General features: G+C 39.0%; 1 protein-coding gene across 2 annotated transcripts in view; it reads right to left on the bottom strand.

Moving 5' to 3' along the window:
- The window catches only part of RAB3C (RAB3C, member RAS oncogene family), a 123,669-nt gene extending 106,989 nt beyond the window's left edge, over positions 1 to 16,680 (bottom strand). The window contains exons 1-3 of one of the 2 annotated variants that reach the window (XM_027634918.1): positions 16,553 to 16,673; positions 10,632 to 10,734; positions 7,625 to 7,852 (exon numbers count right to left, since the gene is read on the bottom strand). In XM_027634918.1, coding sequence (XP_027490719.1) covers positions 7,625 to 7,852 — 228 coding nt within the window. In that variant the 5' untranslated portion in view covers positions 10,632 to 10,734; positions 16,553 to 16,673. Of the gene's footprint in view, positions 1 to 7,624; positions 7,853 to 10,631; positions 10,735 to 16,552 lie in introns of both variants that reach the window. The other variant, XM_027634917.1, reaches the window with a different exon arrangement.
- Positions 16,681 to 25,863: the final 9,183 nt, after the last annotated feature.

Raw genomic sequence — 25,863 nt, 5'->3', positions numbered from 1 at the left:
GATGAGAAGGAAAATCTCATCAAGCGAAATCAAAGATCTTGATCTTCAGGTACACATGTACAAAACATTCTATAATATCTTTCCATTTCTCATCGCCAGGTTTTAGGAAGCCTGTGTAGCATTCATATGATGTTTGCACTCATGTAAGTGCTGGTTTATTACAGTTCTTCCACTGGTATATGCTTCCTGACATGGGAAAAGCTGGTGACTTGCCAAAGTGGAATGCGGAAGGCAACGTGAATCATCGTGGAACAATGAGGAAAAACAATGTGGAAGACAAAGGCAGCTGAAAAAATGTTATACCAGACTGCCTGGTCACAGGTTGGGGAGAGCTGCAATTATCTGAGATCTGGCAGTCTGATAATTTGTTGCCCTAAACCATGGCAGTATGCATTTCCCAGGAGTCCAATGAAGAAAACTGCCTAAGACACACTATAGAAAAGTGTTCTAGAAAGTGTCTTACACTAGCTCAGTTTCTCTTAAAGAATTCCCATGGAAGCTTCCACTTGAACAGTGAGATAAGCCTTATGTAGAATCTCAATTATGCTAAATGCCACGTTTTCTTTCCAATTAATATTTGCCTTTGAATATAGATGTGTCATTTTACTGATAACAGAAGTCTTTGTCAGAGAATATTTAAAGTCCCGCAATGATATATATACTGTTCAGCTGGTCACAGGGACCTGATTTCTATGCTGCAAGCAAAGCTATGCGGCAAAATTGTTTAAATAGGCAATGGAGGGTTCTGTAAAGCACAGAACTTGAAAAAAGAGTGAAAAGTTTGACCCAAAATTCTAGAAGGCTTTAAAAAAACCATTGGAATATTGGGGAAAATAGGGGAATTTAACGCTGGCTGCAGTTAGAGAATTGACATTTACCTCTCATTTTCTCTCCAAACTATGTGAGGCCAGGAGTTTGCAACCACTTTGGTGTGTATTTTAGAGCAAGCACAGAGGATCAGGACAGAGGGCTCTCTTGACAGGGTGCTGAATTAATAGGCACCACCCTTTTTTCTGAGTTGGATTTAGAGTCGGTTATGAAACCCGCAAGACAGGTGCTTTTTATAGCAGTAAAATCATAATATCTCATCAATATTTGAACAACCAGTGCTAGACCTCAACTAAAAGCATACCAATTTTAACAGTGGCATCACTGGCCAGCATGGCCTGTTTCACAAAGCATGCACTCTTTGCTCTGAAGTCTGTCTGAGATGAACATGTCTTTTACATTTACAAAATCTTTGGCACTGTAGACTGAGCCCTGGTTCTATATAAGAAATACAACTAGTTTTACAAGACATGTATTGTTTATAGCAGATGCATCTATATTTTACACATTGAGTAGATGACAAGGCAGCATTTCTTGCAAAAAACTTTTAATGAGTGCATTTTTTTCCTGTATTTTTTTCACTATTTCCAGTTTTTTCCTGATTTTTACACCATTTATGGTGCCCTGTCTCACAAACTCTTTTCACTCACACTCTTCAGTGCTGTTTCACATCATGCCTCGTTGATATGAGCAATTTCAGTCAAACTTCACATAGCAGTGCATGTATTGTCTTCCAGTCTCTGCTTATATTTCCCTATGCTCTGATGCTTTTAACGTCCAAGCTATATAAATTATTTACATTTTTATACATTATATAGATTATATAAATTATTAGCATCTACTAAAGTTTAGAGAAAAGACAAGCAGTCTTTTCTACTTTTTAGGTAAGCAGTATCTCCCTTTTTTACCTGTTCATTCCCACTTGAATAGCTGAGAATGAACCATTCAACCATTTTTTTTCTTGGCTACTTATGTAAAACAAGGGAAATCTGAGCTGAATCGGACTCATGCGTGCAACGTTAATATAAACGGAAAAACAAGCAGAGGAAACAGAATACAGAATAAACAGGGTAAGGTAAAGAGAGCACTAAGAATCCCTAAATTCAGGAAATATACAACTTCTGGAAGTAACTAAGACCCCCCTCAAGCTTACAAAGGTTAAAAGCTCATGGCAGTTCTCTGACTGAGATCTGAACAAAATAGTACTGTCTATATTATAATAGGCTGTCCCTTGGCTGTACAAATCTTCAATATCTGTTGTTTAAATCTGCAGATGCTATGAGAAATAGGAAAAAAACAATTATGGAAAAATAATGATTAATGAATGCCAATATTTCTGAGAAATAAAGTATGAGAAATATGACTTACACATAAGTGGAACTGCTTGCAATGAATATACAAGAAGCACCATATTAAATAATACAGCAGTATGAAAATAGGGTCCTATCTCAAAACTTTCAGGCTCTTTAAAGATTTGTATTGTGTAGAAATAAGCAAAGGAAAAGAAAGGAAATAATTTAGGCAAACCATATCTAACTACAACTAGGGTAACACTGGTCTCTTGAAGGGCAGCTTAGAACTAAACAAAAGCTTCCCAGAATTTCACCTTGTTTCAGCTAACAGGAAAAGTCCAGAAAGAGATTCCGTTCTGTCTGTTGTAACTAAATTCTTCACTAATGATCTTTTCTCAGGAATGGTTCCTTTAGGGCCTTGTGACAGATTGATATTTGTGAACACATTGCATTGCTTATCAAACAACAAACAGGTCAGCCTTACCCATGGCTGGCTGGACCTGCTGCCTTTCAGGCCATGTCTGTAACAGCAAAGTTACAAGTTGTGCCAAGTAGCATCTCAAGGCTATTGAATTTGTCTATTCTGTCATACTGCTAGCATGTTTTCTGGCATGGTTTTGACCCAGGCTTGCTAGCACCACACCTAACAGTTCCTGGGCAGGGACTAGGGCTTAGCTAAGGACAGATTTGGATGTGTCCATTCTCTTTCAGAGACTGAAAGAGTTTAAACATATGAACAAAAGCTATTCCATGCCAGCTGGATTCAACGCCAAAAGACAGTTTTGGTATGCTCAATTTACTAATATAGCTGGATCCAAAGAAATCCCAAATCCCTGCAGTTTTCAGCATTGGAACAGGCTCTGCAGGGAAGCGGTCACAGCACCAAGCCTGTCTGAGTTCAAGAATCATTTTGACAACACTCTCAGGCCCATGGTGTGATAATTGGGTTGTCCTGTGCAGGGCCAGGAGTTGGAATAGATGATCTTCATGGGTCCTTTCCAACTCAGCATACTCCCTGATTCTATAATTCTACATTACTGTAGATTATGCACTACTTCGAATTACTTTGTCTATTACAATATACACATTGGATTTTCTAGCTGAGATGAGGAAATTTTATTTCTTATATTAGATATTTACTATCCTCATCTAAAAAGGCTAAGTATTCAAAGCAGCAGCTACAGATTTGCATCAGCAGCTGAGAAAGAAATCATGCAATACACTTTGCAGTGGCTGTCATACCAATTAAAAACACTTACATGAGTCAGATATGTCAAAGTCAGGATCTGAAAATCCGGAGATGAAGCATTTGCTACATTCTTTATCCATTGTCTCCACATGCTACTCTTATCTCCACTTTTATTGCTTCAGTTTTCACCACTTTTCTACTCAACCAGTGTATTTAGTGATTCTTGCACTAATGCTTATAGCCAGTCATTGTTACAAGGTATTTCTGCAATATTTTACTGCCTCCACACTTGTAGCTTACTTGTAACATACTTTTAGGATACCCCTACAAACTTCAATACCAAGGTAATTTTCATGCAAACTGGTACTCCTACACACCCTTCTAACACACACACACACACACACACACACACACTCTCTCATGTAAGAAACATGTTAATATTATGTCTTCCTAACATCCATACCAGGTTGTCATATTTATAATATGCAATGAAACAAAATTTCAGAGCCTGCTCATGGTCCTATGACATCGTAATGTGCTATCATTAATGAATATAGCACTTGAACTCTGAACCTCTCTCAAACCCAGTAATAAATATTGCTTGAAAGAAGGTGTTTGGCTCAGGAGGAAAACAAGCAAATGTTACAGTGCTTCCAGCAGGCTCTTTCTTACCACATGAAATAGATGTAACAATAAGGACTAGACTGAGCCCCATCCTCTCTGACTTGAACTACGAAAGAACACAATTCTTCTTTCAAATCTTATTCAAGAATAAGATACCATTCCCTCCAAGCAAGAAAAACCTCAAACAAACTAAAGACCTGCAGGGCATCCGAATATGGAAGACAGTACCGCCTTCAACCTGTTAACCCTTCCTAGTTCATCTGTGATAATCACACAGTGAATTTTATTAATAAGTAGTGACTCTGCTTCCTTCAATGCCCGTATCGACTTTTCAACAAACTTGTATCCTTCCCTCGTAAGCATATGAAAATCTTACTCTCTGGAAATCAGCAAGCTCCAACATACTCCAAGTTGAACACAAAGTATCATGCTAAAAGCACTATTAAACAGGAAGTTTAAATGTCTACCCTAGGGGAATGTGTACAAAATTGTAACAGGACAAATGCTGGATTAACCATGCTCTAGCTAGGGAATTTTAGTGGCTTAACAGCATTACTATTTACACTTTCTGCACTTTACTGCCAGAGCAGCATCATTCCAGGTATTCCTTCAGTTAAGTGCATGGCAAAGTAATTCAGTTCTGATCTTGTCATTCAGAACACATTTTAAAGTCGCACTTCCAGCTTCTTCTGACTATACAAAACTGAGATTTTTGATAATATTTTATTTCATTTATGCTGAATATGTTATCACATGATGTCATCAAATTCTTGCCACTGATTTTGAAGGAAGTGTTATAACCTCATGCATGTTCTACTCAGTATTAACATCAAATCACACTCGGTATGACTCGCTCAATTTTATATTTCATCTAATATAAATAGTCTTTCATATGTGCAGTTTGAAATTCAAATGGATATTGCAGGAGTACTCTTCATTTTAGAAAGATATCTGCATAACACAAGAAAAATAATAATATAACATAATATAGACACAAGTTACATATATAGATACTACATGTTAAGAACAATACTGCTGTTGATATAGCTTATGAGAAGGGGTAACAGTGCTCTACTTCAGATTTTGTGCACTAGAATAGCTTTCTGAGACTCTTTACTTGTTTACTGACTTTATTGAAGGTCCCATAAATGCAACAGTCAACCAATTTACTAGCAAGGTTAACTGTAAAGCAATGCTTCAATGCAAAATACTCCATCTAAACAGCTATAGTGAGCTGTGCAATTTGAGCTGATTTGGCAATGACAAGACCTTTTAAGAACTGGCATTAAAAAATTAGTTGGGAAAAAAAACACACTACCACAAAGAAAGATGCAATGCTGGCTAGGATAAAAACCTTTAGCATGAATCTGAAGTCTTCTCTCCAATCCTACTCATGTGCCTACATCCTGGCATGTGACTCTTCACCTAAAGTTGAAGCAGGAAGGTCGCTTCTATGCTCTGTGCCTCTCTTTCCTCTTCTGTAAGGCACATGGAGCTCTTGGGTTTGTTTCACTCATTTTGGTTGCAGGTTTTTTCAGGCAAGGACTGTCAGAGCATGTTTGGACTCCGAATGCTAATGCCATACAAAGAACAACAAAATGCAGATTTTGCTAGAACTGGAAGTTCATTCCAGCTGAAAGATTTCTACTGCTACATCCCCTCTATGCTGTGGATAGACCTGAACACACCTAGATCACTGGACAACTTTGAGCCAAGCACATATTTGTACTCTGATGTGAAGAGACGAAAAATATGCTAATCACATTACTACAACATCATAAACTGGCACTGCTGCTTTTGCTAGGAGAGACATGAACAATAAAATCTATTGTAGTGGATACTTGATGATTAAAATAAGAACTGTGTAAAGACTATAATATGAACACAATTCAATTTCTCCATTATTAAAAAGAAAGGCAATGTTGATGTGATCTCCAACATTACTACAATGAAACCAGCATGTTACTAAGTGAAAGCATGCATATGATATACAGTTACCTAGTATGTAGTACTATTTCACTAATGATAATAGCAATAACCTAAGCTTAAAACAATTGAGAAGCAAAACATGTATGTTCCTAGAGGGCACAAATTGATATATCAAGGGCTGAAGCCTATCTAAAAAAACCTGAATGAGATAGGCCCTAGGAAGCTCTGGAAAATTCTCCTTTGTGCCACATTGAAAAGATACTCAATTTATCTGCTGTTCAAATAATGTTCAAACAACTGCTCAGATTTGATCTAAGGTTTTCTGAGATTTAATGACTGCCCATCATTAAATGAATTTTAAATTACTTGTATTCATGAACCAAAAAAACCTCAACTGTTACGAATGTCTCACCAAGGAAAGACTGCTCAAAATCTTCAAGCACCCCAGGAAGATAGCGAAGACCTGAAGCGTTAACTCCAGATCTCACATTATTAAATGTCCTGCTATTCCTCCCTCTCCTTTTAGTGTGTAACACCCAAGAACTAGCAGATGCAAGCATCAACAAATCTGTCATAAATCCACCCAAATCCAGGGTGCATCAGGTGCAGCATCACTGGCAAGACAAGGGGATTGTCCTGCTCTGCTCTGCACTGGTGTAGTTTTGTGTGTAGTTTTGGATGCCTCCATATAAGAAGGTCATCAAGCTATTAGAGGAGAAGACATATGAGGAGTGGTTGAGGGCACTTGGTGTGTTCAGCCCGGAGAAGAGGAGACTGAGGGGAAACCTCATTGCAGTCTACAACTTCCTCATGAAGGGAAGTGGAGGGGCAGGCACTGATCTCTCCTCTGTGGTGACCAGTAACAGGACTTGAGGGAATGGCCTGAAGATGAGTCGGTTGGGTTAGGTTGGATGTTAGGAAAAGGTTCTTCACCCTGAGGGTGGTTGAGCATTGGAACAGGCTCCCCAGGAAAGCAGTCACAACACCAAGCCCGTCTGAGTGCAAGAAGTGTTTAGATAATGTGTTCTGGCACAAAGTGTGATTCTTGGGGCTGTCCTGTGCAGGACCAGGTGAGGTGTTCAATGATCCTTGTGGGTCCTAACCAACTCAGAATATTCTATGATTTTATGAAATAAGTTTTGGATATCATTTTGTTTCATCTATTCCCTGGCATCACACTTTTCTACATTAGGCATTGTTCTATTATCTCTAGGGTGTAGGCAAGGAATGCCTTAGCAACACTATACCTTTGCAGTATTCCTCAGTAGAAGAAGGAAGATGTTTCAGGTGATCAGGATGACAAACATAACTAACAGAGTAAAAAGTTATACCTTCTGTTATGCATTCACTATCACAGCTTCTACATGAATTCATAATTTGTTATGGGAATACACCAGACCCTAAAACTGATATTTCAAGGTACTTTGATGTAACATTTATCACTTTCAATAGCCTATATATTGCAAAGCTGTTTATATCTCACTGCACAGATATCAATTTGTGTTAACCTGTATTATTTCCTAAAGGAATTCAATTCAGAATATATAACCACTGTACTTCAATACCTTAAAAATACTGTCTCCATTCTATTATTCAAGACAGAAAAATTACACAAGAAATAATTAAATGCTTTTTCATTACTGTGCGCTCTCTCTCTCTCTCTCTCCAAGGGTCATGACATTCAATGTAAACCTGTAGTACTGTAAATGCTATCAAACTGCTACAGCTTGCTTAATTCACAGAATTATTATTTTTAGCTTACCCAAATCTGTAGCTTAATTCTTTTTTCATTTTTGAAAACTGTTTTTACTTTGAAATCGATCCCAACCGTGCTTACAAATGCAGACGTAAAGGAATCATCAGCATATCGAAACAAAAATGAGGTTTTCCCAACACTGCTGTTGCCGATAATAAGCAGTTTGAACATGTAATCAAAGTTCTGGTCAGATGTATCTTTCTGGCCATATTTGGAATCTTGAACGGATGACATCTGTAATTCAAAATAAAAAGAAATAGTTTATGGTTTCTTGTATCATACAAAACTCGAAACATTTAGATTTTATTGGAGTTTTTCATACCATGTATCAATGAAGTTCAAGAAGAACACCTACTTGAAATATTACTAATGTGTACGCTTCAGTGTGAACTTCGAGAAGAAGTTCACAGAGATCTAACTCTTTTTTTATGATTAATTTATCTAGTAATAGTTCTGGAAGCAAAAGAGGATGTAAGCATCACTGGTGACTAGTACCAAAACAAAAAGCAAAAATACTAAAAATCCAGGGCAGTTTCTCAGTACACAACTAAAAAGATCTGACTTCAGAAAATGTGATGAATGAAACTGACGGTCAGAATATAGATGAAGATATTTCACTTGTACAAGAAGGATATAAGACATCAGTGCTGCTTTATGATACAGTAGGTATATTTCCAAGCAAAAGCTGAGTAACTTTTACACCTAATAAAATTCTTGAACCATTTATTTTACTCTAAATATGTTTTTGTCTTTTGCCATGGCTATAAACTCACCCAAAGTATTTTGCCTTTACCAGATTTTAGTTATTATACGATTAAACAGTGAGTTGGGTATATACCTCTAAAATAAGGTCTTGATTTTATTCTAGTACTAGTATATTTTATATTTTTTTGAATTTCCACTGTTAATGCAACATTATCATAAGTGGCAGCTATGTGCAGGGACACCTCACATGGTTTCTAAAAAAAAACCTCAATTATTTTGAGAGCCTGTGGCAGACCTTAAGTTTTTTGAATGTGATTATTCTCAGGGCAACACTTTTGCATACAGATTTGAGACAGAAGGACAGACACCATATCCAAACAAGAAGGTTTACAGAAAAGCAGGTCATGTAAAAGCTTTCTAAGTCAGGCATCTGAGAGTGCATTTGGGCAATCAGAAAGGACAGCTGGAATCAGGGTGAGGGCTGTACACTGACCCACCTTCTCAGCAGAATTTTAATTAGTGCATAAATTTTCTGAGCTAATTCTGCTGTTTCATAGCACAAATAACAGTATGCCAGCTTCTTTGGGCTACTGAAGAGGCTTATAGGAATGGAGACAAAAAGTCCCAAAGAAGACAATGGAAGTAGGAAGCTTTTAAAAGAAAATTCAGTGTAAGATATATATTTAATATATAATATAGTAGTGACCATTTGATTTCAGAATTTGATTTCAGAATTACCTTCTTCACTAAATGTAGCCTTGGGTACCTACATGCTTGCAACCTAAGTATTTGCATTGGCCTTGAAATTTAATCACTTCTTCCACAGGCATGCAACAAAGAAGCTTTAGTTCAAAACCCTAAATATTACCAAACATGCACATTACTAATTTTTCAGCTTTCTGATTTCTATAGGAAAGACAAAAACCTTCCCTACTCTCCCTTATTGTATAACTATTTGGAGATATTTTGCTTAGAATGTGAGAAAAAGAAAATCAAATGCTGTCTATACCAGTCTAATCACAACTGGCTATAAAGCAGTAAAGGCCATGCTAATGTTGTGTACAATTTGCAATGACAAGTCAATGAAGTCCATCAGACTGCAAAAGACTGCAGTGGTTGCAGATGCCAGTGTGTAACCTGTGCCCTTGCCCCACCAGCCTGTTTCATCACTGTTCTGGCTTCCCTCTGCTATGCAGCAGCTGAAGCCAGTAGTCACCACTTGTTGCAAGAAGGAGCATCATATTCTTTCTTGATTTTATCTCCTAAGAAGACTTCCATGTAGCTTCTTCAATTTGCTTAAGATTTACAAAAAGAGGTCTTATCTTTCATTCCATTTGCTGCCCTCAGTCCTATGTGGCTTACAATTCATCCACACTTACTTTAATGCCTAACACTTGATTAACAGTATGATTCAGTGAGCAGAGAAATCGGGAGACCTGGAATCTAATAATAGTCCTCCTAAACCTCGCACATTGTGTAGCCTTCCTGCGTGTGTTTCACATGGATAGTTTTAAACATAGACTCCACCCACAGAGAAATTCCAGTGCTCCTCTAAATTAACATGGTTATGTGCACTATCCATGCAATAGTTTGATTAAAATGTCTTTAAAAAAAGGCAGAGGAAAGGACTAATTTCTCCAATAGGATTAGTGAGGTATCATTAGCAATTCAAACTGTTTGGAGAGACTAACTTTAGCCTAGAGAGCCAGTCTCCCTAGACTGCTGGTAATGATCCTTTCTTGTGTCCAAAACCCAAATGAGTTTTAGAAAAGTACTAGTGCCTACACTAGTGTGAAGATACATTAAACTCAGCATAGGTGCTAAGGCTTTGCCATTACTTCCAAAACTCATTCATTTTGTAGTAAACAAAGAGATAGATTCTTCCAAGCACAATTTACATTAGGCTCCTCTTCTAAATGATTCTCTAGAGGAATCTCTATTTTTCTGCTGTAAGGGAAATCTACATGCTTGGTCCTCTCCAGCCTTGTGAATAAGCCTGAAGTGCTTCTCCTTCTTAAATGCAAGTTGCTGACTTAAAGTAAATATGGAATGCACTGTAGTCCACTTCCTGAGGTATTAATATTTCAGTTCACTCCTAACAGTATTTGTCCCTACTACTAGAGGCATCTGTAAAAGAAATGTGAAGAAGCTAGTGCTGATGATACGTTCCTCCTTTGGAAACAATGCTGGAAACAATCACTAGGAAAGCCCTGTTCCGATCTTTAATTAAACACTACATACACAGATGAGAACCAAATAAACCTCTCTAATGTTATGATATTCTGTTTCCATAAAGCAAAACTCTTACCTTTATTTTGACAAAGTTCTTTTCTCAAGTATTAAATGGATATATTAAACAAGCATCACTTCCAACGAAACACATTGAGTTCTCTCTTCAGTACAGTTTGGCCCTTATTAGTAAAATCGAAGAGAAAATTTATAAGGTTATTTTCATAAGCAAATTGCAAACTTGGTTGTTTGGTTTGTTTTGGGGTTTTTTGTAGAATGAGTCCCTATTCGTATCCCTACATGCATTAGGGTGTTAGCACCAAAGGCAGTCTCAAGCTACCTCCTAGAGGACTTAGGACAGACTTGAAAGCCCACGGGGAAATCTAATCTCAAGACAACGAACAGAAAACCTATAGTCAAGAAGTCTCACATGCCTGTTCCTTATCGAAGCTGGAAGGAGCTATGTTGCCAGCTTGAATACGGTGCAAGAACAAAAAAGGATGGCTTTGTGTGCTTCCCTGCTTACAGCACATCTCTAAATTCCTTAAACGAGTATTATTTAGGGGCTTAAGCAAGTTTAATCATTAAGCAGAGTTTTCTATATCAGATCCAGATACTTTTCAAGTCTCATGTTCAGCTGTTTCCTCGATCCCAAAAGAACAGGTGAAAACACAGCAGGGTTGAGAAAAAATGTCTGAAAAACTCTGTGTTTACCTGCCACCTTCATGATAATGACAAATCATTTGGCTCTGTTATTCTTTATGCCTTCGAGGACCTCATTCTTTGATAGAATTTGAACAACTTTTCAGCAGAGCAGCATGCTGTGACCTCCTTGGCCTGCACATGACTTCGGTTTGCACTTTTATGTGCACCCCACTCTGGATGCTTAACACAGAATGAATTGCCCATGGAAAATATGATGCAAAAGGCAAGAAAACCTGAGACTGAAAATACTGAAATTCATTCCTATATTCCTTTCACAAATATACTGTTATCTTTTAACAACTCTAATAACAGGCATGTCTTAAAGGAAAAGATCAATATTAAGCCCAGGGAAAATGCCTTGTTTCTATCTACAATAAGGATAGACAGACACTGACTAGCTAATTTACAGTTCTTTCAAAGAGCAAGACCGCTTTTCTATAAACAGTTACAACCCACCCCTGAAGGAGGGGTAACTGAGGTTCATTTTAACAGATCCTTTGAATCGGATTGAAGTGAAATGACACTGACCAGACACAAATGGTAGGTTTATTTTAGAACAATTTGGTCTCAATGGAAAGAGCAACAGTCCTTTTCTAGATACAGGGTAGAAATACATACATTTCTATTGCTTTCTAAAAAGAAACTGAATTCAGTTGATATTTTAATAAAAACAGAGTTCCCTGTACATGTAGCCTTTTGCAAGGTGATCTTTCTGCCTTTGTAAAATATGATTAGTCAAACATAACAACTGGATATTGAAACAAGGGAATACAATGGAAAAATGCAATGACTGTAATTCATCAAACTGTACACAGGATGTGCAAGTGAGTGACACTGCACATTAGTTGTCTTTCATGGGTAGATCAAATTACATCATTAAAGTAGTTAAAATGTTACCACAACGCACTTATATATATATGTGTGTGTGTATATATATATATATATACATTGTGGCAATATAACCCAGTCATGAAGAAATTAATTATTTTCTAGGTAAAATATCAGACTAATAATCTAGATATTGGATTTTATTTTTAACTCTTTCAGAGGCATCCTATGACTGTTGTTTTCTTCTTTCCTACATCTTGGGCAAGTTGCTTAACCTCCTGTGCTTTTGGTGGGATCTCAACGAATACATCAGTTTCCACAGACGCAGACCACAGCTAATTCTCACAAATCCTTATCATCTATTTTTTAACTGACCAATTAATAAGGCTTAACTGAGTTCAGTAAACAATGCACTGGCCACTTATTTGGAATTTACTGATTGCCAGCCATCTGCAGAGCACAGCTTGTAAACTAATGTACTTGGCAGCATCAGGAGAAGCTTATCTGCTTCAAGGTATTATGAGGTTAGAGTCACGTATATCTGTAAATATATCACGACCTAACTACAGTCTGAAACATGTAGCTAGAAATGCAAAGTTTTTTTTAAGCAGCACACTGAAATGCCAAGTTGGGAAATATCAAAAAGATACTGAAAGGTGAGGTCTAAAACACTTCAAAGAAGCTCTATTTGCCTCATATCAACAGAACTATCATGACTGTGGCCACACTGGTAGCAGCTGTCCAGGACAGAAGAATTTAGGGTAGGTAAAAAACAGTTCTGGAAATTTACTTTCTCCATGAAAAGGGTAGCTTAAGAAACATATTTCTAGTTACCAGTCTAGATAGTACATTAAAATCTCTTTCTCTAAATAGTGGCAAAATCAGAGATACAGTCCTAAGTAGGTTGATCTAACACAGGCTGTTAAGAGGCCACCAAAATAGTGCAGCTCTGACAAGAAAAAATAAAAGCTGTGTCAGCCCAGGCACTCCAGGAAAAATGAATTTGGATTTACCAGGGGGTATGAAAGAGAATGAAGATGAGACAGCTAAAGGTTTCTGCTATTTGTTCTGGTTAGTACAGCACTCAGGGGCATGAGACTAGGAAAGACTGTGCAACTTCTCATTTGCCAGAGCAGTTGCATCAGGCCAAGAGACAAAGTGAAATACTAATGCCACTGTCTAGGGCCCTGTTGAGACACCATTAGTGACAATTCTGGTCAAGGGTGTTTACGAAACCTGTGTTCAAAGAGGAAAATACACAGAAAGTTTATTAGGAAGATTACAAGAAGGAAGAGTTTATTTTATGACAAAAAAATTTAAAAAATCAAAACCAAATGAAACAAAAGGCACAAAAAACAGTAAGCAAAACATGAGCTTGTTTCGCTAGATAGTAATCTGGCCATCATGCAATGAGAACTATTTAGACTGATGTAAACTGGAGCAGACACTGGACATTAACAAGTGAGTATAAACTAGCCCTGAGTGCCTCTGTGCTGGATATTAGTAAGTATCTAACCAGCATGGGAGTGAGTTTCTACAGTACACTTCCAAAAGCAGGTAATGACAGAAAGGGGACTACAAACTCCAGATGTAGCTTAGTCAGTTAACAAAAAGGTGCTTATAAGTTTCTCTGTGAAGTCAGTGGCTTGGCAGGCTCTTGTACTCCAGTGCTTCTAATCTGAATTGAGACTGACATATCTAATAATTTTGCTGAGTGATGGGAGCTGAACTGCCATGCAAACTCCTGCATCTAACAGATTTGACTGGGCTTTTCTCATCATAATTTTATAATACTTCTTCAATATCTGTAAGCAGCCTTTTTGCTTGCTATTGCCCTTCTCCACTGTGTTTGCATGTGTCTGTTATAAATCTATCTTGTCTGGACATAACCACTGCCAGTGACAACAGGATATGAAAAGCTAAGGAAAAAAAATACCTGATGTCCTGGTAAGCAAAAAAGAGTGTCTCTAGAGATCTAGTATTTTCTACAAACTGCCATCATTAATGTCCATATGCACTAATAAACACTAAGAACATGTTATCCAAACTACAGTTCTTTTTGTATTTTGGTAAAGCGTAGGTATGTGGGAAATCTGCCTGCTACAATCAGATAAGGAGTGAAACTAGAAGCGAGGGAATGGGTGTATGAATCACTGAGAGTTTCCCACTGAACCTTCACCTTTGAAAGTACCATGACACCCTTAGGGAAACTACTAAGAGATACGTATACATTTCAAGTAATTCAGACCAACTCTTGGAAGAATAAGCAGAAACCATACAGAATTCAATCTTTCACAGAAAAGAGAACTCATTACTTTTGACTTCTGAACTTAAGACTTCTCCACAGCCATAAGCACTACTAAGACTGATATCTGTTCTTAAAACATGGCTAGAAAAATGAAAAGTAGTCACAAACTGTGACCCAGATCCAGTTACATGCAGCAGATGACAACAGAAAACTTTCACACCAGGCCACTCTTTCCTGGAAGGACTGTCTTTGTGGTAATTGTTGGCCCTTCCTGTCTTCAGAGAAATGGCATGAGCTTGCAACTGAAAGAAAGAATTCACAAATATAGGAAGTGCTCATTCTGTTTGTGTTTTTTTTTTTTTTTTTTTATCCTGCTAAAATATTTTAACATTTTAGATTTCTTTTAAATTATTGCTTGGTGAAAATGGAAAAAAATGCTTACACTCTCCTCCAAGTTGTTTTTGTCATGATCAAAAGACATATACTTGATCACTTTTTCTTTTGCTCTACAATTCAGAGACGATAACTCTGTAACAGACTGTTCCATAAAGTTGTTGTGTGCAAAGAAGCAACTACATTTGTTGCATGCAATAGGAAATCCCATAGCTAAAAGAGATAAATCAAACAATTAGTTCAGCCAGTCTAAACCACATTTGAAAAAGGTTCAACCATATTAGCCTAATGCTGGAAAACAACATTCTTAAGAAGAAGAATCCACAAAAGAAAATTGTCTTACTGGAATCTTTTATGGGAATAATATTTGAGTATGCTGGGAATAGAGTAAGTAGTAGAAAGAAAATAAAACCCTCAAAATCACAACTGAAAAGCAAACTCTGTCTGCCAGACTGCATTATCACATTCTGGAAAAATCCAGATGCACATGATTATAATTTTGGATGAAATATACTTAAAAATAGACACTGATTTACCATGTCAGCAGTCTTGAAAAAACAGAATTTACAGGGGGGTTTATAGCATTCTGCTGTCTCTTTTTATACTGAGGCTGTGTTTTCTACTGACTTTTACTCAACAATTTCACTTTTTCTGACAATCTGTGAAAAAACCAAGAAGCCATTCTCTGATTGTCAAGTACAATTTTTATTTTATTTTTTTTTTATATCTGGACTCTCCTTTCCATAGATTCTGTTTTAGTGTTGCACCACCATTTTGTTTCCACAACTACATAAGAACTTCAGTGAATTCAACAACCTGTCAAAAATGTCAGATACAGTAGAGACCAATCTACAGTTGTCACCCTTTACTAGCAAAATTTCCATTCAATGAAATGCTCTCCAAAACCAATACATAGTACACATGACTTCAGTAGCTCAATAAACATGTGTGAATAAATGGAAAATACCACATAAACAGTTCTGACATATGCGTGTAGCATGCAAAAGGATGCAGATCTTCCCTTTAGACTGAAATTTTATTACTGTCAGAGTAGATATTCAGCATGAAAACATTAGCTAACAGGGCTGCAGTTCATCACCTAAATCACAGCAGACTGCAAAAGTGCTCTTTGTACTTGATTGCAAAGTGATGGTTACCAATCCACTTTTCTACTTAAAAACAGTCATGTATAGTCTAGGGGCTCCAGAGCTTCTGCATATGATTACAAACTAGGTCCTAATTCATAACTGAAGTACAGTTCACCAGCATAAACTGTTTTGAGTAAACAACCTAGAAACTGCTAAAAACTCTGCGTGATGTAACTTGTATCTGTACAGCACCTTCTACTCCAGTGCTGTGGGGCATTTTATCTTTCCATACATTAAAAAACTGCTGAAAAGGGGCCACCTCTTTGCTACCCCCTGCTCTAGCCAAGAGCCACCTCTGCAGATGGATAACTAACTGCTCCTCGAATAAACAGATGGAGGGATCGTGACAACTTCCTGCACATCCCAGTGGGGCCCCGATACACCCAGCAACTGACACCCAGTCACTCCCAGGACAGCTGCGAGCCCAATGTGCCCCAATGTGCCTCGAAATCCGCCCGCGGCCAGGGCGGCGGGGTGGTGGCCACGGCAGGGCTGTGCCGCCCGGAGACCCACCGCCCCCCTGCGCCGCGGCGGGCAGACCCCTCATGGGGACACGGCCCCTCGCACAGACTGCGGGCCCCCTGCACGCCAGGGGTGTCCTCGTCCTCTCCCCCCGGCAGAAGAGGCGCCCGTCCCGTCCCGCCGCTCCCCTCGCTCGGCTCCGGCCCGGGCACCGACCTGCATGGGCGCCTCGTGCCTCATCACCGGGCGCGGCCCCGCCGCCCGCCCGCCGCCTCTCGCACCCGCACGCCGACAGCCGCCGCCGCCCGTCTGGGCTCTGCCGGCAAACCCGCATCGCGATCAGCACCGGAGCTGTCCCCGCTGCGCCCCCGGCCCGCCCCGCCCTCCCTCCTTTGCGCCCCCGGGAGTCGTAGTCCCCCTGCCCGGCTCCGCCACTGCCGGAGCGGGAGGCGGGACTACAGCTCCCGGGGTGCTCAGCGCTCGGCCAAGGGGCGGGCGGGGCGGCGGGGCGCGCGTGGCTCTTTGCGAGCTGGACCGCGGCTGGGGAACGGGCGTCGCGCTGTGTCCGTGCTACGGCGGAGAGCGTAGAAGGAGCTGGTGGTGGAGCCGGTCCCGCTGCCTTTCCGGCCCGGCTGCTGCCCCCGGGGCAGCGCTGGCGGAGGCACTCGGGGGCTGCTGGAGGCGCTCTGTGGAGTGGGGCGGGCACAGCCGGGCCCGGGCGCGGCGCTGCACAGCGCCCTCTGCGGGCGGGGGAGGGGAGAGCTGGCAGTGCCCGCGCCGCGGGGCCGCTGCCGGCCCTTTATCCCGGCTCCCGCACTCGGACTGGTCCCGTTCCCCCGGCCGCGCCTTATGACCCGCCACCGGCACTGGGGACGTGCGAGGCCGAGCGCCCTTAGGCTGGTCAGTGTCCTCGCTGGGCACAGTGACAGACCCTGCTCGTACTCCTCATCGCACCCCGATGTCTTGCTGTCTGTTGCCTCGCTTGGATTTTCTGCGGTCGTGAACAAACAGGAGCAGGCAGGGCCGGGCCGTGCTGCTGTGCTATGGCAGTAGTACCCCGTGGACATGGGGACATTGCTTCTGGGTGATAATAGTCGGTTTTGATGTCTATAGCAAGGTCATTATGAAGTGGTGATTTGTATTGTCCAAGAGGATGCTTTAAATCTCTTCTTGACACTCCTAGTGTAACCCCATCCTCTAATGCAAAACCTATACTTATCTCAGGCCCAAATGTACAGGTCCATAGAGGGTAAAGGGTGTTGCAGCCAGATTAAAGATTGGCATGTTCTGCTCTAATGAAAGGGTAAAGATGAGCCACGGGTGACTCTCTCTGGAGATGGCTGCCCAAGGTTTGAAAGCTGGTCACATCTCAGGCAGAGGAAAGGGCAGGGACAGTAGCTGAGGCAGCACGGGAACAGCAGTTTGCCCTGTGGTTTACCCACTTCTACATACATGATATTGCATAAAATGAATCACCCACAGGAGCTGTGATGTGGGCCTAATAGAGACATGAATATGGATGCCAGAAGGAATTCCATTCTAGCTCTGCAAGTTTTTAATTTCATTTGCAGCTATTTATACCTATCCCACTATAATATGAAAATAGGAAATAAGTGGAGTATTTTTCAAAGACATTGTGCATTTTTTTGCAGCTCACTCCTCTTTCCTGCATGAAACATGAAATGTTGCTCTTTCTGCTCTTTACATTGTGGGCATGTAAACATCATGAATTTGCTCAGCATTTGAGGCTATCTGTATTTGTGCATGCATGTATGAACAGCTAAGAGTTGATTTATTTTCTAATGCATGCAATTTATCCTTACTATTGATTTTAGGTGAATACCTACCAAAAAATTATGAGTAACAACCCATTTCCCTCTGAAAACATGGCATGTTATATGTGTTATCAATCAGTTAGGGAAAAACAGAGAGCTTCTCCTATGAAAGCTTTGTTTTATGGGGTTTTGTTTCTAGAAAGTATTATAAATATATAACAATCCTAAATATATATTAAACTATAGCTTTCCATAAAACATTTCATATTTTGGAATGTCATTTTAAATCTTAGATGAATAGATATTTGAAATAGTAGATTCAAGTATTCTGAGAACTTTTTGATTATAGAATTTAGAAAATGGATACTATGGATTTATTATTCTATTAAAATTTTACAGTAGGTTTACTGCAGGTACATTAGAAATTACAAGACTTAAAAGATACCAGGTTCCCAAATTTATCCCAAGATGAAGATTTTATAATTATATTGGCATTTATCTTAGCATTGAAGTTTTGAAGCAATCTCTCACCTAAAATCTCCATACAGGGAACTATCAATAGAACATAAAGCTATGTTGCTTTTATGTTGTCTTATGTCTTTCTGTAAAGCATGGGATTTTTTTTTATACTGAAAATGTTAAACAGCATAAACAATACTTTTCTGTTTCTTTCTTTAATTTGTGAAGTCATAAGAACGCACAATTAACACTGAAATTTCATAGAATCATAGAGTGGTTTGTGTTGGAAGGGCCCTTAGATATCACCTAGTTTCAACACCCCTGCCATGGGCAGGGATGCCAGTAACTAGACCAGTGTGCTCTGGGCTCCATCCAGCCTGGCCCTGTTATTTGTCTTTGTGTGTTAATTGAAGAGATGATACTGGGGTGTTTTTTTTATTACTCAGTTTTTGTCTACCATTTGTTGTCTGGCAGCAACTTTGTCCTTTTCTTTCTGTCTTCTTCAGAGGCTTTTGAAGAGGGCATCGGAAAGAAATTAATTGGAATTAAATAGTATGGTCCTAGACACAAGTAACCTTTTGTACCTCAAGTATCTTAGTCCAGTGTCGTGCTGTGGTGATAATCCTGTCCACAGAGCACTGTTTCCATCGGGCAGGAGTTTCCGTTGATTACTAGTCACTGAGTCACAATATGTTAACATTTTTGGAGCATGGTGTACTTGAAGCTCCCTTTTAAACATAATTAGTATGAGCTAGCTATTTTCACCAAATTTTAACATACAAGGGACCCAGTTTAGTATAATATCTAATTTTTTTAACCAAGATTAGTAGGAACACCACAGAAGTAGTCATGAACATCTGATTTTTAGCTGTATTGATTATACTACCTCTTTTTAATTTGCTAACACTCACAGGACTGATTTTTTTTCTTTTTCATACCAAATGCTGGATCATTCGATTCACAGAACAAGTTAGTTACTATTTACTAATTCAAACAAAAGAAAATAAAAGAAATACGTATTCTTCTTAGGTGGTGGCAAATAGTCATTCAAATAATGTAAGTCATCAGAAAAGCTAACCTAGAATGAACATGCTGCCTGTGAGATAGTACAGTCAATCTGTCTTATACAGATGTAGAACAGTCTGATTTTAGGACACTTTTCAATCTTTGTAACACAGCTTGTTTTTTGCCCAAAACTAATTCACTAATTCTGCAGTACACAGCAATAACTTTCAGAGCTGCATATGAAATATAAGAAAACTTGTATTAATAAAGCTACCAGGAGACAGTTGGTTTGTGACCAAGAGAGTTGTTTTGTATGCATGAATTCTGGAATGATGGAGATGTTAACAAGGCTGTTTCTCAGGTTTGCACTGGAAGTTTGCATAAGTAAAGATAATGCAAATGCTATGTAACTTTTACTTCACAAGTTCAGTGCATGTATCAGGAGCAAATATTTTCTGTGCTTTCAAAACTTTCAAAGTGTAGGCCATGCTATATTAAATTAACAAGTAAGTAAGATTCAGAAGTAGAAGAAACCTGAGTTAATATGGAGAATAATAAGACAAAAACAGTTAAATAATGATCAGAGTTCCTTTCTTGTAATTCTTAGATTAACTTACAAATCCATACTATTTTTAATTTAAGAAAATAAACGTGCTTGCTAGATACAAAAAAAAAAAAATCCAGCCATTTTGAAATATCTATACCCCTTGACAATGCTTTCTCTCATGTTCTCTTCCTCAATGTCATATAGCTTTCTTTTTCCTGCTGACATTTTAGAAAACAATATTTCTTTTATTCCTGCATGCCATTTGACTTATCTTGAAATTGGACTTTGGATGCAGAGGTCATAAAAAAAAAAGAGAGTCACAAGTCTTTCATGAAGAATAAAGGCCATTTACCTTGACTCAGTCTACCATGTTGTCAAATCCAGATTATGATTTTAAAATGTAAATATTGAGATATGCCTTCGTTATATTTTTCTTTTTTTAAAAAAAAAAGTATGAGATCTTTTGACTAGGTAAACAGGAAATGTAGGAAGCAAGAAAATGGTGATTAAAGATCTCAGGAAAGCTTCTTTCCAGTTTTAAATATTATTTCATCAAGAAGGCAAGCATAAATTAACAAAATACTGTTCTAAAATTAAGCTAGGAATTCTGTTGATAGCAGATGTGGCACTGAAACAAGACAAGATCTGTCTCAAGCACAGATCTCAGACACACACCCATTGAGAAACATCTGTGGGGACTTCTTTTTAGGCTAGAAGACATAGAGTACAGAGAATCTTGTCATGGGGTATACCATGGAAGTTGTAGTTGCAACAGATGAAGATGCTTCACTGCTGTATAGATACTTGGGTTTGTGACCTAGACAGATTCTGCAAATCCTTAAAATCCCAGCAGACAACACTCACATATCAGGCCACATGACAGCATGCTGCTGATGCATGAACTTGAGATGCCACAGTATGGAATGAGTTGCTAAAAGAACAGGTCTGATGCTCATCACATGAGACTTGACTGGTCTGCATTACAATGAAAGACAAGCAAACGGTTCCTGTCAGTGATGTTGGTTTTTTTCTTCTGATTCTCAGATACTGTTGGTGAAACAGGAGGTCAGGCCCAGAAGAGTTAACTAAGAAATCTGGGCCTGCTAACAAGCTACTAATATCTGTGCTTGTTCTGTTCTACTTACTGGACCAAAACTTAAGAGAATGGTAAAAGAACATGTAATAGGCCTAGAGGTAGTAAATTAAGATGCAGTAGGATAAGGTAGATATTTGAATAGAAGAAACAGGCTGGGAGCCAAGGCTTTTTCCCAGCTTCAGTGAGCAGGTCGAGAACAACAGAGAAGAAGAGGGGTCAAGCTGAGGAAGATGAGGTTAAGCCCCTAGACCCAGGGAGGAAGAACGGAACTACCCCCAAAATTGAGGGCCAAGAGAAGCACTGCCCCAAGCCCTGCCTGAGCTCCACCTATACTCCACCTGTTATTAATATGTATAGATAGATGTTGTAATCACTTGAATATGCACTTAATCATATACGAAAATTGTATAAAAACTGCTGATTTTGTGTGAAGCCTTTGAGCAAGTTTTTCCAGCAATAGCTGGCTTGCTCCCAGCATTGTCAGTAAATACCTTTGCTGTTCAAAGACCAAAAGCCTCTGGGCAGTTCATTATTCCAGATTTCTTGGATTCATTGGTTTCTTCCCTGTTTAACTTTGCTACCGCTAGAATTGTAACATAAAACAGAAATACCGCTTTTCATTTTGAGGATGAGAGACCAGCATAAATCACTGCATCACTTGCCATTGATGGAAATGAGCACTGAGGTAATCTGTTGTTGCCATGGCTACTGAGTCACAGCACCAGATACACCATCATATTTCCTGCATCCTCATAGTCTACAATGGTTTCACTGGCATATAGAAAAGGGAAAACTTGTGCTGTGATTTTCATTTTCTATTGCATAGCTCAATACTCCTGTCTGCAGTAAGGTCACACAAGTCTGTGGAGATCAAACAGGCATTTCACACACCTCCCTTTGAAGGCATCTCCTTATACTATGTGTCCTGGGGCTGAAGAACAAAAACCTCTTACTCTTGATGCATCACCACCTGATCTGAGCACTCACACCACTATGCATCTGCATGTCCAGCAACCTGTTCAGGTAAGGGAGAAAATGCCAGCTGGAGCTGAAAGTGGCAGTACTATGTCTTCTGGCACAGGTTTTGCTACGAGCTGTAACTCCCAAATTTTTCAAATGTCTGCTCAGCTGTTTTCTGAACAAGAGCTTTACACTCAGAGCCTGCAAACCATTCAAGAGGATTTCAAAGTGGTGTATATTCATCACAGTGGGCAGGTTATAAGAATTATAGAGCTCATGGAATTAAAATGTTGTCTTGGAACTGTGCATACATCTGTAGAGATATTTACTAGTAGTGCATGCATTGTCAAATTAAAAAATGCCCTTTCATTACATATCAAATGCACTGCTTGTGTAATGCTTTTGCAACAGGCCTTTTGTTCATGGTGAAATGTCATCATCCTTAGCTTTCTGTATGCCAAAAAAATGGTTCTTTTATTGTCCATGCGTTTCTATACCACTAATCATAAGATCTGTCCTAGACAAAAGGAAGCTCTGATGGCAGAAAAGAGCATGCATTAATTTCTATCAAGCATGAAAATTTTTAAACATGACCAACAAAATAGAATTTTGTCAGGTTTCTGACACACCACATGACAGCTCAGTGCTGACAACAATTCAGATCAATCAGATGATCAAGAAAGAGGGGTTCTGGGACTACTGCTCTGGTAGGAATTTTCACACCATTCCTCTGTCAAATCATTTGTGCACTGCCAAAATAGTTGTTAAAATATCATAGCGGCAAATGCTGTGTAATTAAGTAATCTGCTTAAAGTTCTGCAGAATGGCAGAAGCCATAAACAATGGAGTTTAGGCTCTCAGACCAAGGGGTCTGATTTTTTTTTTCTACTCTTGATGACAGTCTGGTTGGTTAAAGCAAGAATTTTATCTATTTTATCAGATATACACACAATTAGTGAGACTTCTAGGAGTGCTGTGTTCATTCATTTTGCATCTGACTTGTCTGTCTTCCCTCAGTATGATGTTAGCATAAAGCTTCCAATAATTAATGGAAATTACAGAAACAGATATTGCTACATTTCACTAATTCTTCTACAGTTCACTAGATTTTATTTTCAAAGTTTCTGCTATTGTAACTGTAGACTGAAGTAAAAAAAAAAAGGGAAAAGAAGAAACATTTAGTTAAAAGAACTGCATATAGTCAGATTGTATAGTTTTCAGCCAGAAATGTAAAAATGGAGGAAATGAATATATTCACATCTAGCTCTAATATAATTTAATTTTGCTTGCTTTTTTTCATCTGAGAATCTTTTTGAGATAGAAACACAGTTGCTGCTAATGTTATCGTGGTGATTTTATCAAGTACTTCCCATGAATATTCTGCAGCTGTGTTAGAAGAGGCTGTTGTGGCAGGAAACAACCTAGTAGCTATTTTTGGGTCCCTTAGCTATGCATGACTCAGGAAGAATAAGAATCATTGCTTGATTTTCTATTCTGCATAAGTACTTCAAACACCAATCACTAGGCCTACTCAGACAGCAGCCCTATTTTTCAGGGATATGAAACATAAGCCTCTGGAGGTCAGATGTGAGGTTGTAATTCTGTGAGATGCTGTAGATCTCATTAGCTTTCATTTAGAGGCATCCACCTTCTCTCAGGTCTGAGAATTTAGACTGAAAATCAAAATCAAGAAAGGAGCCCCAACTCAGCTTTAAATGTCAGATCAACTTCATAAACATATTTGGAGTCTTTAAAAGCAGTTAGTAATTTGTTCACCAGAGTAAGGATGTTGAGTGGTTGGCAGTTTCCATACATGATTAATGACATATTGTCTACCTCCATTTTATTCCTTATTTACAAGTTAAGTACTTCCACAGATCCCTGTCTTCCTTGTTATACATGCAGTACATTAATACGCTAGGCAGCTGGCAGTAGCCTCTAGCATTTGGTCACCATTATTTTCCGTTAAAGGAAAGCATTTTCATTGTTCCAGAGAAATCATCGCATCCTATCTGTACTATCTGCAACTGCCTCTTAATCTGTTTGGTATGTTCCTATTTTGAATGTCTGATTCCTTCTTTTGCTTTTGCTCATTGCAAAATTATACATCTCACCAAAATAATAACTGAATGTGACTATCTGAACCTAAGGGCAAGTTTATCCATAGTGTCATGGTTTAGCTCATTTTGGCTGGCAATCCCATGGATATGCTCATTTGGCGTACAGGACTGAGGGTGCGGAGGAATTAATCAGGAATGGAATTAATCAGTCGCTTTGCACAGGCTGTCCCAAGTGCTTTAGAGCCTGAAAATTATGTAGAAAGTGAGAGCATAAAGGCAGGTATATAAAGATGGGATATGTTGGATTAATGTTTTGCAAATGAACCCAGTTCTGTCATCATGATTTCTGTGTAAGGTACCAAGCAAAATTCTGGCAGCTGACAAGAGAGTCCACAGATAGACATTCACTGCAGAAAACATTGCGTCAGTTTAAGACATTGCATGGAACAGGCCAATTTCTGACCATGGTTGATGATGAGTGCTTACACAAGTAATTTCGTTATCTGTTCCTCTGCAGTAGAAGCCTCTGTCAAGGTGGAGTAACAGGCAATCCTCAGGGAAGGATCATTTAGAGTGCCACGCTGCAGAGAAGCTCTCAGCACAGTCAGCTTCCCTGTTCCTCATTATTAGGGTACCTAATTGAAGTCTAATCTGCATACATGTTTAGTTCTCACAAGTGCAATCAAAATGCTAAACTGCATGTTCTGGAACAACGAATGTGGTCAGAAATTTTTTTGAAAGTAGGTTTGGATTCTGCCTCTACCACTGGTTCATCGTGTGGCTTTAAGGAATTCCCTCTGTCTCCATTTTCTTTTCCATAAAGTAAGATATATTGTTATCTTAGTTGATGCTGGTTTTGGGGGTGTTGGGAAGGAAAAAAACCAGAAGTTGGAAGAAAATAAATATCTTGAGGAAATTAATTAGACTATGTTCTTTGAAAATGGTGTTTGATATGATCCAGCAAAAGAGAGTTACTTACAAATAAGGACAAAAACAAGTTTATCACAGCCTGCTCTTATTCTTCAGTGGAAAGCTGCAATATATTCTATTTGATTTGCAACAACAGCATTTACCAAAAGAGAGGGTTGTCATAGGGAAGAATTTCAAGAAGCCTACCTGAGCTGCCTCCACATTTCACAAAAGTACACTAGTGCAGTGCTCAGGCTCTCAATGAACAAGAGAATTAGAAACACATATTTCAACACTTCAGCAACTGAGGCACTGGAAATTCATGTAAAAGTGGACAATCAGGGGAAATGGATTTTCTGTAATGACTTCATGCAGAAGTTGATTGTGTTTGCCTTTCTGCATCCCAGTGGGAGATGGTGGGATAACGCAAAGGAAATAAACATTACTGCCCAGAGACTGGTGAGCACTTTGCACATACTCCCAGAAGAGAGGAGTTCTTACAAACTCTTCATGACCCCAGGATCCTTCTTTAGAAGAATTTTTAATGTTTTCTGGAAAAAAAAAAAAGACCAGCTGATTCTGAGAACAAACATAGTTTTTTAAGTGCCACACATCATAAGCAAAACCATCTCGGATTCAAATCCAAATACTGACACTAGTGCCATCTACTTTACAATACCTTCTCATAAGAAAACAAATCTAGTTATATAGCATGT

This window comes from Corapipo altera, unplaced genomic scaffold (assembly GCF_003945725.1).
Source record: "Corapipo altera isolate COAL_440 unplaced genomic scaffold, ASM394572v1 61411, whole genome shotgun sequence".
In the NCBI taxonomy this organism is placed as follows: Eukaryota; Metazoa; Chordata; class Aves; order Passeriformes; family Pipridae; genus Corapipo; species Corapipo altera.
Note: the sequence above shows the minus strand (reverse complement) of the source record. Positions and strands in the feature narration are given on the sequence as shown.